Source organism: Panicum virgatum, chromosome 8N, assembly GCF_016808335.1.
Source record: "Panicum virgatum strain AP13 chromosome 8N, P.virgatum_v5, whole genome shotgun sequence".
NCBI classification, from domain to species: Eukaryota; Viridiplantae; Streptophyta; class Magnoliopsida; order Poales; family Poaceae; genus Panicum; species Panicum virgatum.
The window spans coordinates 9,270,396-9,286,968 of NC_053152.1; the positions used below are offsets into that span (position 1 = coordinate 9,270,396).

The 16,573-nt window shown below is 42.4% G+C and overlaps 1 protein-coding gene and 1 long non-coding RNA gene across 5 annotated transcripts; one reads left to right on the top strand and one right to left on the bottom strand.

The window, feature by feature from the left end:
- Positions 1-3,155: 3,155 nt before the first annotated feature.
- LOC120686125 (putative F-box protein At1g58310) lies at positions 3,156-6,128 on the bottom strand. Of its 4 annotated transcripts, none has more exons than XM_039968290.1 (5): positions 5,795-6,126; positions 4,589-5,697; positions 4,338-4,493; positions 3,978-4,168; positions 3,156-3,557 (listed from the first exon to the last, which is right to left on the bottom strand). In XM_039968290.1, coding segments are annotated over exons 2-5 (1,419 nt in total). In that variant the 5' UTR covers positions 5,660-5,697; positions 5,795-6,126; the 3' UTR covers positions 3,156-3,556. The 4 variants fall into 4 exon arrangements, with proteins under 4 accessions (XP_039824224.1, XP_039824223.1, XP_039824225.1 ...); XM_039968289.1 differs by having other exon boundaries at positions 4,589-5,695; positions 5,782-6,126; XM_039968291.1 differs by lacking the exon at positions 3,978-4,168 and having other exon boundaries at positions 4,589-5,695; positions 5,782-6,128.
- Positions 6,129-14,107: 7,979 nt separating this feature from the next.
- Positions 14,108-16,032, top strand: LOC120685941. The gene is made up of 3 exons (XR_005679894.1): positions 14,108-14,521; positions 14,780-14,923; positions 15,681-16,032. It is a non-coding gene; the product is annotated as an uncharacterized LOC120685941 (long non-coding RNA).
- Positions 16,033-16,573: the final 541 nt, after the last annotated feature.

Below are 16,573 nucleotides of genomic sequence, written 5' to 3' on the forward strand. Positions count from 1 at the left end.
GCATTTGATTTTCCTTATTTCCACTCATTGAACATTTGAAAAAAATGCAACTCAATTTGTAAAAACTGCTGATGGTATAACAGTTTCAATGGTATAACAGTTTCATTTGGCTTCCTCTGTTTACTTGTTGTCTTACATACCCATATCCTTGGCTAGAATTATGTAATACTAGTCATCTGATATTCTGATTCTTGCTATTGGTGTGGAGGTTATTGGATGCCATTGCTCAAAACTAATGTAATACTACCATCGTGCAGAAACATATTACATATTTTTATTGTAGGAAATATGCAACAAAAGTTCTTAGCTTTCGCCATCAATGTGCAAAGTTATATATAGACAGTCCATGCAGAATGATACCATAATATTTTTTTGATGGAAATACATTTTTGAAAGATACTTGTCAAAGACAGCCTAGATGTCCCGCATGGCTTTTTAGTTAAACTTCCAGTTTTAGTAAACATCTGTAAAATATTTGGAATAATTTGATATTCTGCAATTTGGGAAAGTAAGCTTCTTTAGTGCTTAAGTCTATTATTGTACTCAAGTTATTTGCCTTTGTTTTATTTTATTTCTGACACTCCTTGTAAACTACTGCTTTTAGATTCGTACAGGTTCCAGTTTTGAGTAGCAGAAAGTGAGACATGCAGGTTGCAATTCGCAGAGATATTGAAACTACGTGGGCCGCCTACACACAATCACTACTAGCCATCCAGTCTAAGGTTCAGTCCTCAGGGGTAGAAGGTTTGAACCGAAGACAAATAAGCTACACTAATTGGTATAACAAGAAATGGAAGACCGGACTCTATCATAGGGAGCAAAGGCTAACAAGGATGATGTTCTTTTCCCTGTCTATGTGAACCCTTTCAGTTTCACTCATATCAAAAGGTTGGGAGTCTGTAGTTAGTTGTTTGAGTCATCTAGTAGGTTAGGCCTTCTTTAACTTGCTATGTTGGTTTTGCAGCCTTGTAACTTAGATTCGTGCAATTTCCCAGTTTTAGAATTGCTAATGCAATATCACTCTCCTGTTGTTCCATTGCTGTATTACTTTTGTGACTCGTAGCTGTGATGTATGCTAATGTACTCCTGACCATGTCTGTTAGGAAATCTTTCTGGAGATTGAAATATAGTAGACAATAAGTCACACAAGATTCAGAAAATTATATTATTTGAATGGGGATGAAATTAGGATGTGTTAGCAACAGGCTGAATCAGGAGCTATCTTTGGTTAGGGATGAAAAAAAACCGGTAATTTCTGATTACCGGAGCCATTTTCAAGATTTTATTGGATTTTAGAGCGAGATGAAAATGATATTGGTTACTAAAAAAATCTGAAAACAATAAAAGCCAAAATCAAAATCGTTTACAATTTTAATCTCTTCTGATTGTTTTTGAAAAATACCGACTCTGTTCAGCTGGTTTGTGAGCTAACTAGCCAGCACTGTTTTTCTCTCACACTAAATCAGCACCAGCTAGCTAGCCGTACTTTTTTCTCACAATAAATCAGTACCAACCACAGCCAGCCGAACATAGTCATTGTATTTAATCAGTATTTTACCGTTGGTAATTATTGAATTACATTCATCAGCAATTTTACCCAAGACCCAAGTCAGAGAAGACCATTTCGAAGTGCCTCCAAGCCTCGGCGGCGGATCCGTGTTCCTACTGTGGTCGACTGCGAGACAGCGGCTGTGGCCATCAACTGGAGCACTTTTGCCCAATCAAACTCAGGGATGTGATTGATTAAATTTTATTAGAACTATACAACAACTATTTGCAGTCTAGTATCAAGTACTATAGAGTCCATGGAGCTGAGCAGGTTCATCACTCACTGTGGTCTGTGGCTGCTGTGGTAACGAACCCGAACCCTTGTGAACGGCCAGTTCCTCTGTGGCACATAACCCTCGCATCTGCAACCTTGCCAAGCTAGATGATGAGTTGCTGCATGCATGCAGTCTAGAAGTGTCAATTGCTGACCCTTAGGGGCCCCTTCAACCCTTTTTAATTCAAAATTTTGTACTAATTTTTCAAATTGAGATCTCATTTTGGAGAGTTAATTAGTATAAAATTTTAAACTAAAGAGGGTTGGAGGTACACCTAAGAGTCACCAATTTGCACCCTTAATGCAGTCAGTAGCTATCTATGTTTTGTGGTAGATTTCCACCACATAGATCTTGAAATATGCCCCAAACTGTGGTGGAAGCCCTGCAGGCTTTTTCAGTTTGAAGCCTCAAGTGTTCCCCTGAATTTTCTGCATATGTATTGAAAGGAAGGTTGTTTAATAAGGTGGATGATATTCCAATTAATAGAAGATAGGAATTTGAGGAACATCTCTTGGAGAATATAGTGCGATTAACTACCAACTAGTGAAAAGTACATTGTATTGCGAGATTTTTCATTTCTCTTGCAAACAGGGCAATTTGAGTTGTCAACCGCAGCGTACCTTTCAGGCTTTGACTGTTACTTGTTCGAAAATAAAGTTGGATCATTTTGAAAAGGATGGCTAGCAATAGTGCAATATAGTGTGGGAAAATAATAAAGTTGCTCCTAAGCTCCCTGAACTTATTATGAGTTGCTGATCAAGTGTATATATGTACCGACATTAATTAAAGTAAATGTATCAATTACAGAATCTATAAGGTATATTGAATGCGCAATAATATGTTTGGGTTTGCCATAAACAAATATTTAGCTCTGTTGGAGAAATGGAAGTAAGGGGCATGATCTACTGTTACCTCAGTTGGAGAGAAATGGCAGGTTGTGGCGTGTTCCACATATAGCCATCGTTATTCCAATCGTCATCAGACAGGCGCTCCACAAACTCAGACTTGTCGCAACTATTCGAAGCTATACCTGAAAGTGGTAACTTGCTCCCATAGAGGCAGAGCAGCCTCTTGTCGACAAAGTAGGCGCAGCCGCCATCCATGCCAAGCTGTGGTGCATCCACTGCCAAGCAGCTAGGGCGCCTCAGGAACAGGACACGGTCAGCCAAGAAGCTTCGACTATATATCCACCATGCCCCCCTTGGCGACATGGTGGTAATGCTCTGGTGACTGGTGTTTTAAGGACCGACACGAGATAATTGCTTATAATTGCCACAAAATTAAAGGATGTAACGGTCAGTAATATCTCCAGCATTTCCAATGCCAGACAGCTCGAGAAGCTACGGTACTCGTCCTTTAAGATTTAAGAACACATCATTAAGATGAAGCCTCGTCAAGTGCTTGGAGCTGAGGGGCAAAAGCCTTCACAGATCCTTTTCTAAGCTATGAGCACCATATACCAAACATTATATATCCTAACAGTTGGTTCTTCAAATTTCAAACATTAGAAATTTGGTGACCACATACTTGAGTAACGTACCCTAGTCTTTGCAAAGCTATACATGAACCAAATTGCAAGGGGGGTGAGGGGCCATTTAAACCAGGTAAAGGTTCATCTGAGAACTACAAAACATGGTGACACAAACACCAAGGCCACAAACTTCATCCACACACCTCCCCGGATAGTTGCCACCAGTCCCACCATCCTCGAGACTTCAACACTCCAACGGTTCTCTGCATGATTGAACCAGTACAAACATGAACAAATTCTAGCCCCTTGGTTACAGATCTCGAATGCAATACAAGAATCAGTGTTACTCTATGCAGCTGATCAATCAACCACAAAATTGGTGTAATTATTGCAAATTTGGATGGGTATTTGGCTAATGACCTAACCAAGGATTCTTGTTAGAAATATTTGTCCAGGATTCTTGTTAAATATTCTTCACTAAACTTAGGTCTGCATGAGCATTTGCAGCATACTGCAAGTCTGCAACAAAGAAGGTGTGCGTATCTACGATTGGTTCATGTATGCACTTGCCAATGCAAACCTAAACTATGTCCTAACACATATTTTAGTCAGATTTTTGAAACATACTTCATGGGAAGAGGAGGAACTTTCTTCATTAATTATATCAGTAGTTTGGTACGTACCAATCTCTGATGATATTGAATTGCTTCAGATTTTCTGCAGAGACTTCCAAGATTTTCAAAAGTTCCCAATGGCAAATCTTGTAACCATCCTTTCTGTATCTAACTTCAACAACACTAAGATATGGCAGATGAACGTATTTTTCAATGAAATTGCAAAATTCATTGTCCACGATATTGCACTGATCACGTTCCTGAGCAAGCAAAACCCCAGAGGTCAAACATGCATGATAAATTTCATATCTTGATGGTGTGGGTGGGTGGGTGGATGGGATGTGTGTGTGTGTGTGTGTGTGTGTGTGTGTGTGTGTGTGTGTGTGTGTGTGTGTGTGTGTGTGTGTGTGTGTGTGTGTGTTTCCGCACCTTTGGCACATGAATAATAAGCTTCTCCAGGAGTGGTGTGTGTTGAAGAAAACAGAGTAGTGCTTCCAAGCCAATGTTCAAACGCCAGTTATCAAGTACCAAAGTCCTTAAATTGAAAAACTTGGGGCAGCATTGCAAATCCCTTTTGATAGTGAACTGTAGAAAGTGCAAGAAGGCAGTTAAAGGTTACTTTGGAGTATAGTTTACGATGGTAGTCAAGTGAACAAGAGTATATGATTGAATAGACATACCATTTGATAGGAAGGATCCAACCTTAAGCATTTAACATTTGACAAACCCCCTAGAAGCACACAGTCACGGTTGCTGTCATTACCACAACAGTTTGCACATACACCGCAGCAGTTCCTGCAAAGCTTATGATAATCCTCATCGGTACCTTCACCATAATGAACCTCATCAGTACCTTCACCACAGTGATCCTCGTTGGTATCTTTACCACACCGATCCTCATCAAACCATCCAAGCTTGATCGATGCGTTTATCAACTGTGGCATGACTTCAAGCATAGGAGTTTGACCTTCACAATAAGCTAAGACAAGAAAAAGAAGACTTGGGACAGAAATAGTCGTTACGGCAACAAAGTCGAAGTTGCAGTGTGTGATTTTGAGGCTTATGAGTGATTCGGAGATGATCTTCTCAACACCAATAATGCAAGCATGCATCCTCAGATACACCAACGCCGTACATGATGAGAAATCAAGAAAACTCCCTTTCAACTTCACCTCACTAAGCTCTAGCCTCTTCAGGTGCTCTGAGGCAAGAGAATGGTTCCCAAGTTGCGTGTGAACGTTGGTGCCAAGCCGGGCTATGAGCACCGGAACTTGCCAGGACAGCACGTGGCGGATCCAGACGTCGACTTCGGCACCGTCCACACGCGGAAAACCATCAAAGCTGAAGCTGCAGACATCGAGCGGCACGGGGTCGCGGAGCAGAAGCAGGCGGTTCACCATCCTGTTCAGCCTGTCAACAGCCAGCGCAGTCCTATCCCCAGTGACACTCAGCAGGCGTGCAATACTCAACCGAGGCCGGCGGAGGCTGCGGCTGCGGCGGAGCCCGTGCTGGGATATTAACCTCGCGAGCCTCTCGGTCCTGCTGACAGTCATGGACGTCCAAGGAAAAACGACGCTCAGGCGACGGTTCGACTTCCAGAGGTCCCGCCAGCGCCTGGCTAGCACGCTCGTCCGCGCGGCCTCGGGCGCCGGCAGGTGCGACAGCACGCGGTGGAGGACCTCGTCCGGCAGGCCGCTGATCCGGTCGCCGCCGTCCGCACTCGACGCTTTCTTGCTCCGGCGGCCCGACATTTCGTCGAGCACGCGTCACGCGTCGGGTACCGAATGCTGCGGGATTGGAAATTTGGAACAAACGCGATTCTGAGGAACGTGGAACAGCGGAAGGGGAAATTAGGGAGGCCGAGCCTGCTTACCTTCGCCTCAGCTTCGCAACCCGGACGCGGTCAGTTTCGGGGTCTCCCGCGGCCAGTCAGGGCCGGAGAAGACCGGCGGTGGGTGGCCCGGTGACGCCGGCCAGGCACAGATCTGAGATGACGGGCGGGGCGCCCGTGGCCGGAGTTCAAGCTCGGCCTCGCTATGGAGGGAAGGAAGCTAGGGGGGAGCGGTGGAGTGGGCGAATCGCCATACCGCGGGAGATCCGGCAGCCGCGGCCCGCGGGCGGGCTGGTGGAGGCGGGGAGCTCCGGCGCGCTCAGAGCGGCAGGGGTGAAGGTGATCCGGAAGGAGTGAAGTGGCAGTGTGTTTGGATGACAGTGGGCCTCTGGGCGAGGTGTAGGTTTTCTCGTACATAGATTCTCCCGGCACTTTTTTTAAGAAGAAATAACACTCCCGATATATATATATATATATATATATAAGGCCGAACAGCCCGGCACGAGCCATGGTTTTTTTTAGCCCGATATTCATCGTGCTCGGGTCAGCACGGCCCGGTACTCCGTGCTTGCAGAGCACCGGCGTGAGCAGCAAGGCCGGTCGGCCCATGGAGCACGCGAGAAGCAAGGCGGGCGGCCGGCCGGTGCTGGGAGCGCGGCAAGCGGCCCGCGCGGCGGCTGGCGGGCGCGGAAAGTGTCGCTGCAAGGCCGATGGCCAGCGCGACAGGCAAAGTGGCAAGGCCTGCGACCGTGCACAGCGCGGGAAGCGCTCCAGGCATGGCCGGCGGCCAGAGCAACGGCCGGCGGTCGCGGGCATTGCGGTAGGGAAGGTCGGCGGGCAGAGCGCCAGCGACGGCAGTGGGCGCGGGCTGTGCTTAGGCATGGCCGGCGCCCGGCGGGCGTGGTGGCGTCGGCACGCGCAAGCGGTGGCGGTTGACCGTGGCAGCAGGCGCAGGAGCCGGCGGGCGGTGGCCTCCATCGAGAGCGCGCGGCGGCGGACGACACGACACGTGGAGTTTGCGTGCTTTTCGGGTCGGCCCGGCACAAAAATGGGCCCGCGGACTCGTGCTTAGGCCGTCGAAGCCGTCCGTACATGCAAGTATTGTTTAGATTCAAAATTCAAATTTATAAAAGTCTCACATCGAATATCGAGGTACACACATGTACGGAGAATTAAATATAGATAAATATAAAACTAATTGCACAGTTTGGTTGTAAATTGCAAGACGAATCTAATGAGTCTAGATTAGATACTAAACTGCTACAGTAACATATGCTCTAATAATGGACTAATTAGGCTTAATAAATTTGTCTCATAGTTTACAGACGAAATATGTGATTTTCTTGTAATTAATCCACGTTTATTACTTTAAATATGTGCTGAAATATCCGATGTGATACATTACACCAAAACTTTGCACAATCTAAACAAGGCTGAGACTGTTGTTGAACTAGTAATTTTCAGAAATTTTGTTTAGACAGGTATCTAATTTGTTTTCCTCCGTATCAACATGAAGGTGTATATTCACTACTAGTCCATCCGTTCTACGAAAAGTACAATCATAGTATTTGGTAAAAAAAAAGTCACACCAAATAGTGCAATCCTAGAAATTGAACAACTACCTAATTTAATGGTTAGATCTTTTTTCATGTCGAAATGTCTTCTATCCATAACTTTTAAAAGTTTGGTTAGTTATTGCATGCAATAGAAAAAGAGAAAAGTCCAATTTACACATTTTAACTATCTAAAAATCTTTCAACCTTAAACTATAAAATCGAATAAGATAGATCATCCAACTATCGAAATCGGGCACATTTTTGACCCTTGGGGGGGAGGGGGGGTTCATTTTATGAAAAAATTAAAATATTTAAATTTAAACTAAAAAATCATAATTATTCATTTTAAATAAAAGTAAGAAATCATATTTAAAAAAGTTTTCTAAAAATTTAACCTATCTATTGGCATTGTACTTGTCATTTATTCGAATTTATTTTTTTATGTTCATAGTATTTGGTTGCTTATAGTTATGCCTATTATTTTCTAATAAATAAGATTCAAATAGAGCAATAATAGATAGATTACATTTTAAGAAAAAATTTGATACTAGTTTGATATTTTCTATTTTAAAATAAATTAGCTTTGATTTTATAGATCTCATTAGAATTTTTGATTTTTTTAAAATACAAAACCATCTTCAAAACCACCCTAAGTGCCCAATTTGCCCAGTTTCGGTAGTTTAATGGCCTATCTTATCTAGTTTTGTTGTTTAAGGTTGAAAATCAGATTTTTGCGATAGTTCAAGGGTGTAAACCAGATTTTTTTCCTTAAAAACAATAAAGACATGAAAGTCGTTTCAAACCAACAATGATCTCTTCGAAGAAAAAGTTAGAATTGCACTCGTTATAGACCGAAGGGAGTAGCTGACAGTCCTATATACTTTTTATTAAGCCGATATGAACATCTATCGACAATTTAACTGAACTAGTCTAAATAATTCGAAACCTGTACTTGGCAACTTTTGTTTTGTCCACAGAACATCGAGCCTGAATCATATTCTGGATCTCCCGTACATCAACTGACCGACCACCTCATACAAGCAACAAAATATGAAAACTACCTTGTATGAATCTTGTGCACGTTTGTTATGGTTTCTGCTCCTTTGCCACAAAATTCAAAATGAGGGCTTGCCATCTTGCTGCACGTCAATACCTGGTGGATTGTTTCCTTTTGCACACGTGAAACATGACTTGATTTGGACTTGAATAGGATGCATCACCCGGTCTTTTGGCACTTCTGAAAAATCATTTTCTTTGAGAAAATGACAGTTCCTCATAAAATGACAGGTGAATCGATCATTTTCTTTGAATAGGATGCATCACCCAGTCTTACTACAAGACTCAGCCTAAGAATAATTTGCAGATGAATTGTGCAACTTAATCTTATAATAGTAAACAATGTTGATTTTTTTTCTGTTTCTATTAGTTGTTGACTTGTAGTTCATATGAAATACTTCAATATAATTGATATAGACTATTATTATACGATCATTGTAGATGTTTCTTTTTATTATTGGTTATACTCTATAACAAAATATTCAAATTAATCTAGAAGGTTGGATATGGACATGACGATAATCAATTGTATATGTTGTTCATTCTATTATTATTAGTTATATTTGATATGAGATGTTATGACTAATCTACTATCTAATGGCCATAACAATAAATTGTATAGATCATTTTGTCCCCTCTCTGTTAGACATTGTGCTTTTGTCCTTTCATAGTGAATGAGCTGGCTTCTTCTAACACTCAGATATTACGATAATAGATAGCGAAGATGTGGTGGATCTCCAAATAATGCCTCTACTAAAGCTGTTTTGTTAAATTTATATTTGTGAAGGCGTGTTTCACACATGATATTTCAACAACACAGTCACCATCCTGTGGACACAAAGAAAAACACAATACAATCACATTCAGTTTCACAAATGACGACAAAAGAACGGGCAGTTCTTTTCAAGCCCAAATCAAGGCATGTTTCATGCACTACTATAGAAATGATTAGGAGCTAGCATTATGTTCTTTTAGGAGCGGTTAAGAAGTTGATCCACACCTAATATTAACAATGGCACTGTAGCACCCATCCCATCTCTCAAAATAGCTTTTAAATTAGAAGCGGACAGTGTGGCTGAACCGCCCTTGTAAATAGGTTTCTAGGGCGGACCACAGACCGTAAGTCACAATGATGTTTATGGGTGGACCAAAACATGAACCACACCCCTAATGCAAGGATTTTCAGTACCGAGAGGCTGCCACTACGAGAATGGACCATCAGTACTAAAAAAAATCTTAAGTACCGTCTAATATTACCAAACGGTACCAAAAGCAGGATTTCCAAATAAATTTTAAAAAAATATTTCAAAATTTGGAGAGGCCCTGCACACGTGCATTCTATCAACTAGTGGAGGGAACCGTTGATGCCACATGTCTAGCTGCACGTCTCACAGCAGACAACTAGAGGGAGGTATAAACCCAGCAGATCAGATTGGAGGAAGATCGACTTCGCCATGTGGGGAGACCACCTCACCTGGTTGCCGGAGGCGCTTCAAACAATGTTCTTTGATGCCTGATTTAGGAACGGAGATGAAACAAATGGGGCATCATCCATTCATCCGGTGGTCAGCGTGTAGGTTCAGCTACGACTGGTTCGATTGGAAGCTGACCCATTAGGCCAATCTCAGTGCATAGTTTCATGGTAAAGCTACCAAGATTGAGAACTAGGTGACTGTGATTTTAAAAAAAAGTAACCGTATCGGCTGAGTTTCATGGGGATGAAACTCCACCCTTCTCTCTCCTCACCATGTCAGCAAAACTGATGATGTGTCATATATTTTAACGCTATAAAACTCTCCATAAAACATACATTGAGATTGACCTTAATTGGCACGTGTTCGCCGCTAGGGATCATGATGACCGAAGAGTTATGCTCTTCATATTCTTCATCATAATTCCTTGCATCCACCCATCTTGCCCGTGCAGATTCAACCAACCACCCCTGCTAGTGACTACAGCGTCACCTCACCGATAACCCATCTCCTTTTCCACCTCCACTACCCCACCCTAAGCTAATCTCAACGGCCCTTCGCGCCACCTGCCGAAACTACCCACCAAGATCCTCCACCGCTCTCATTTTGCAAGGAAATGAATATATATTCTCCCCAAATCATATAACAGAAAAACTATACATAATAAGGTTGAGAAATGCAAGGGATTGACCGGTAGCGCGGTGCAGCCGTGGTGATGTTCATCCTAGCTAGCTTGGATGTGTCCGGATAGACCGATGGAGAGGAAGTACATGAATGGATTAGAGTTAGTGGATGGCCACATGCCCTTGTTTGTTCATCGGTATGCTAAAGAGTATGCTCACATGCTTGTGGGTTGCCTAGCTAGCCCAGCTGAATTCAACACTGATATTTTTACTCAATGTAAACCGTAGAGGGGCCAGCTATTTTTCCAAGAGGTCGCGAGTCTTAGTTAGGGATGGACTTCCATCTTGAATGACAGAACACGAGTGCATGAGACCTTTTTATTGAAGTCGGCAAATTAAGTTCCATGCATTGATTCCTGGAGAGATTACATCTTAATTCAGAATGAAGAGAGTGATGCCATCATAGCAGAAAGAAAAATCATGCAGTATCCATCTCATAATTTTTTTTCCCATATCAGGAAGGTACATTGTTTCAAGGGGCAGAAAGGGAGAATGCCTTCTTCTTGCAGCAGTTTTGTTTGCATTTTGCCCTTGATGGAAAACAGTCATGCTCTATATCCGAACAGCAGAAGGTCCCGGGTTTCACTTCCGGGCAGGGGCATAACAAGATCTTAGTGCTATCCATATCTGATCAACGGTTTGACATGCATTCGTAGTATAGGTGCCATTAGTTGAACTCAGTTTCAGATTTGTCGCATTCTTGTTTGACAATGTAGCACAAGGGCATTATGAGATCACGTAACTGATAGAAATCTAAGAAAAGTCATGCAGAACATTTCAGAGCCCAACGCAATGGCTTCTTCAAGATTGAATTCACCTGTTTGCCTACGATGTACTTACAGTTTGAAGTAAACATGAAGCACCCAAGGATGCGGATCGAAAACATGGCCACCTTGCTTGTCTCCATCGTGCGCTTTCTCGTATTCCTTGCTCTGTATGTGCGTCTGACACCAGAATTCGTAGGTGGCTTATATAGAGGAGCAAGAGCATCTACTTTTAGAAGGACGACGATTTGATTTGCAGGTGCATGCTGGCATATATTTTAAAATTGAATAACTTTTATAGTGTAGATTTTGGTGTTGATGGCATATCTTTAGTAAGAATAAATTATTAATTTAAGATCTTTACTTATTAAATTCCATAAAAAGGTCCAACAAATTCTTATGTAAGGCGGTGTCTAATTAGAGGTGCTAATTAATTGTTCATGCTTCTCACGATGTATTCTTAGACATTTTAGTGACTATTTTAATTTTTAATCAGTCGAGTCCTAATCTGTTACTGAGTATGGGAAGCTGAGCCATTAAGCCACCAACTAGACAATGATGACTTGCCACTAAAAGACGGGCCATCCGGTTTTGGAACCGGGACTCGGCTTCCAGGACAAAAGCCTCGAGGCTTTAGTCTCGGGTGGCAGAACCGGGACCAAATGTCCTTGACGCTAAAATAATTTTTGCGCCCCGCGGGATTCGATCCCAAGACCTCTTGCCTAACACATGGTTTCCTTACCAACTCACCTAAGTAGTACATGTGACTTACTATAGAATAACTTTCTTTTGAACTATCACGTGGAGGGGCCTTTAGTCCGGGTTGGTGCCACCAACCGGGACAAAAGGGTCACCCTTTAGTCCGGGACAAAAGGGTCACCCTTTAGTCCGGGTTGGTGTTACCAACCGGGACTAAAGGGTTGGGCCTTTTGTCCCGGATGGAGCCACTAACCGGGACAAAAGGCCCCTCCCCCCGCTGGCCCGGCTAGCCGTTGGACCCGGGACAATTGGCTTGGATCAAAGGCCAGTTCTGTAGTAGTGCGAGTTCATCGACACCGCTGACCACCAAGTTTATCAAAGCCTATCCTCCAAAGCCACACCGCCCAGCGCTTCCGAGGGAAGGGCTCGCATACACATAGCATCCTGCTCACTCTTTCGTCCTCGCTTCAGGTGAAAAGGTCAACCTGAATGTGCTATGGCTGGAGGAGAAAAGCTTATTAGTTGGCTCCACCCTTATTTAACTAGCAAGGTGGTACTAAACGTGTGCTCATAGCATTCATAGGCCACTACAGGGCCACATCCAAATTAGATGGGGTGTCACAGTGGCTGCACAGGCTGGTGGATCCAACGGCGGGAGCCACCAGAGAAGGAGAAGATGTCCGGTAGTGGGGAGAGGGGCGCTTGTGATGGCTCGGCTCGCACTCGCGAAACAAAAAATAGATGCCCCCGTCTGCCCTAATGCCAGCGCAATAGGACACCACGCCGGCCTTTGAGACCTTAACACCAAAGTGCGCTTTCTTCTCTCACATATTCACCAAAGGAGCCACTGGTGCCAGTAGATCGACGAGGAGGAAGTGGGGCTGGTAGCAGCCATGTGCAGGACTGCATGCAAGCGTATCACAGATGTCAGGACCCAAATGTCATAAACATATTTAACACCTAAGCGAAATCATCATGAGCATCATAAAAGCATAATGGAGCATCATGTACATGTGTTTGCATGATTTATTTAATGTTTGTGCCTTGTTTAAATGGATGCTTGTGAAGCAAGTTGAAATTTTGTTATGCAACTATGCCCCAAAAATTTTGTTACACTACACCAAACTGGAATTACCTTGGCGGCCATGACTTTCCTTGGCGGCTAAAATGAAGCCGCCAAGAAAAATATGATTTTCTTGGTGGTAGTGTTTAACAGCCAAGGAAATATATATTTTTTGGCGGATGATAAGAACCGCCAAGGAATTTGCTCATTTCCTTGGTTATTTTGATAGACCGCCAAGGAAATGAGCATTTCCTTGGCCGTTTTATTGGGCAGCCAAGGAAATGATATGTTTTCTTGGTGGTTGGTAGCCAAGAAAATGCATATCAAGAACACATGTTATGTTGCTTGTTTTTACTTAAACATATATGGTAAATATTTGTATCCTGTTAAGTTCACTCACCCGCATATGACACTTTGATTTGTTAAGTTCAATTATGCACATATCAACTTAAGACTTATATGACGCTTGTTTCCATATACATCCTTTTTGGTGTGGGTGTGTGTAGTTACACCTAGAGTGTAGAATAGCACGTGTGTATGCACACACACATACCATCCTTAGAATTTTGGGGATTAAAATACATCATCAAAGTAACATTCCAAATAAAGTTTCAGTAAGAAAATAATTTAACTACATTTTACGCAATAATATACTTTTTTTGATTTAGTTTTATTTTTTAGAAGATTTCAAAATTTGGATGGGGACCAAAAATACATCCATGTTGCATCCTAAAAAAAGTTTAGCCAAGAAACTCAAATGGAGTTAACGGTTTGCTTCATCTCAAGTTCATTTTAGCCTATATGTTTATTGGCAAATCTCCCCTCTCTAGCAAGTTTGAAGGCAATCGATGTCTAGTTTATCTTTTGCATATAAAAATCTAATGTAACAATGATCTCGTATGTTTGCTCATGAAAGTAATCTAAATATAATCTTTATGGAATAGTAAACCTTATTCAGAATTTGATTATATTGATACTTATAAGTATTAATAAAACGTGTTAAATTTTGTTAAATGGGCCGAAAAGCTAGGCCTGGGCCATTGTTTTTGGCGCCCCGGGATAGCCCAACTTTTTCTGATCATCCATTCCTAATCTAACGGTTCGGATCGCGCCGATGTTGAATAAATATATATCTGGTTGACCACTCGTGAAACCCTAAGCCCCCTTCTCTCCCACCTCCGTTGGCTGCGGTGGCTACACTTCCCACACGAGAGAGAGAGAGAGAGAGAGAGAGAGAGAGAGAGAGAGAGAGAGAGAGAGAGGACGGGCTCAGATGGGGCGGCGCCGGCATGCGACAACGCGAGAACCGGCTTCTCTAGAGCTTTGCTCTCTTGCGGCAACGCGGGGATGGCTTCCCTGTAGCGGCGGCGGCGGCAGCCTTGAGCTCCATGGAAATAGAGACGGCGACGACCACGAGCTCCACGACGGCCACAAGTTGCTCGTCTTCCGGCGGCAACGATGCATCGAGGACGCCGACCACCATGGCTAGGTAAGCCTGCCACGAGATCTAGATCTGCAGCGTTTTGTCTCCGTGCACTATGCTTTGTGGATCTCTAGATTACACTATGTCATTGTAGTTGCAATTGCTATCTTTTCCAATTAACATGGGTAGCCGAGCTAGAAATTTTTGACTGCAGAACGCTTATCACGTGTTTGACAAAATACACCTATCAGATTTGTTAGTATTGGCGCCCTCCTGTGCATTGGTTGGTTGGCTGGCTGAGATACTAATAAGTTTGTGCAACAGATGCCCTCCTATTTTTCAGGATTATTGTTCTGAATGTGCATGGGTTGGAGGGGGAGCTAGCTTTGGACAAGGTTGTTGTCGTGGGAGCCTGCAGCACGTTTTGTGTTGGATGAATGCCATCTTGCTTTTGTGAAAGCATTTGAGGTTAGAATGTTTTGCCCCAAAGAATCTTGTGCATGTTTCTGCAGATAATTTAGATAGGTTTACAGGTTTCTAATGCCAAACTTTATCTGTCAAATATGAAATTAAATAAGCCTTTGAGCAAAGCAGAATTATGTAGGATTTGAATTTTGTTATAACAAAATGATGCACAATGCATATTGATAGAAGATACTACCCTGTGGGTATTCTAATTTGAGTTGACCCTGTCCCTTGAAGCCTCTAACCGTTCCTTTTTGTTTGCGGCTCTGTGCCTATGATGGTCCACCCAGATATGGTAACTAGGACAATTCAACTTACATTAAAATGAGTATGTAAATTGAGCTGCAAGTTCCATCTTTTAAGCTCTGAATGGTATATGGCTATGGCTATTTGCTCCTTGTACAGATTAGTTAACTGATTGCAATATAGCTAATTTGCTATGCTGTACAATGCAAAGAACTCATGTGCAATTTGTTGTATAAATCCTTAATATATGATAAGGAAATTGCTCCTTAATATATAACTTTGCATTGCTACATCTATGAATTGGGGAGCTCCTTGTTTTTATGCAGCTCTATGCTTTCAAGTACAATAGTATGTCAGCAATCATGCAAACAGTACTAACATGATATGCTCGAGCTTGTATTACACGTGAAATTGCATACATGTAGTGTTTACAGTTTGCACATATCTTCTAGTCTATGTTACACATGCGAAGCATTGTACCAGTTGAACTCACCATGTGCTATACCATGTGCAGGTCTGCAAATAATCAGTTGTGATGGATGCAAAACTTCAGCTAGTGCTAAGTCATTCGAGCAAGTTGATCTATAAGGCTAATCTGGTGCTGGATTTTTCAGTCATTTCATGTATTACAGGATTTGTTGCAATGCTATTGGAATATCAATAAATATTTGCTCCTTAGTAAAGTTGCTGCATATCAGATGCAATCCATTTATTTTGTTTGCCATATTTTGTTCCTGTAACATTTTTGGACCGGAAGAATAATGACAAGTTGCTAAGTGGAACCTGTCATAGATTGTATGCTTGTTGGATGCAATTTCGATTACCTGTGGGTGTAAATGTTATTATGTAAGCTGATGATTTATTAATTTTCTTTGTTGGCAGTATACATTTACTTGGCGGTAGATGCCTGCCAAGTAAAGAATATTTCTTGGCGGTTGGCGCCCGCCAAGTAAATAGCTTTCCGTGGCTGTCAACGCCCGCCAAGGAAAGTTGTATCCTTGGCGGCTGTAACATTTTCTTGGCTTGTTTGCAATTTTGATGCGTGCCTATTTTACTTGGCGGCCAAACTGCCAAGACAATGATCCTTGGCGGCTGGCAGCCAAGGTAATTTGATTTCCTTGGCTCTCTATTCTAGGCGGACTGGCCGCCAAGGATTATTTTCTTGGCGGTTTTGGTATTTTCCTTGGCGGTTTTTTGCTGCCAAGGCACTGTTTTGATGTAGTGTTACAATACTAGACCTAAATTATGATTTTGCAATATTTTTGCAGATTTTTTGTGTCAGCTAACCCGAGTCATAAAATGCTTGGAAGTTTCAAAAACAACAATATTGTTTGTTTTGATGTGAATATTCTAAAATAGATTTTTGAGTGCTTATTATTGCAGAGTGATCTTGGTCCTATAAAAGTT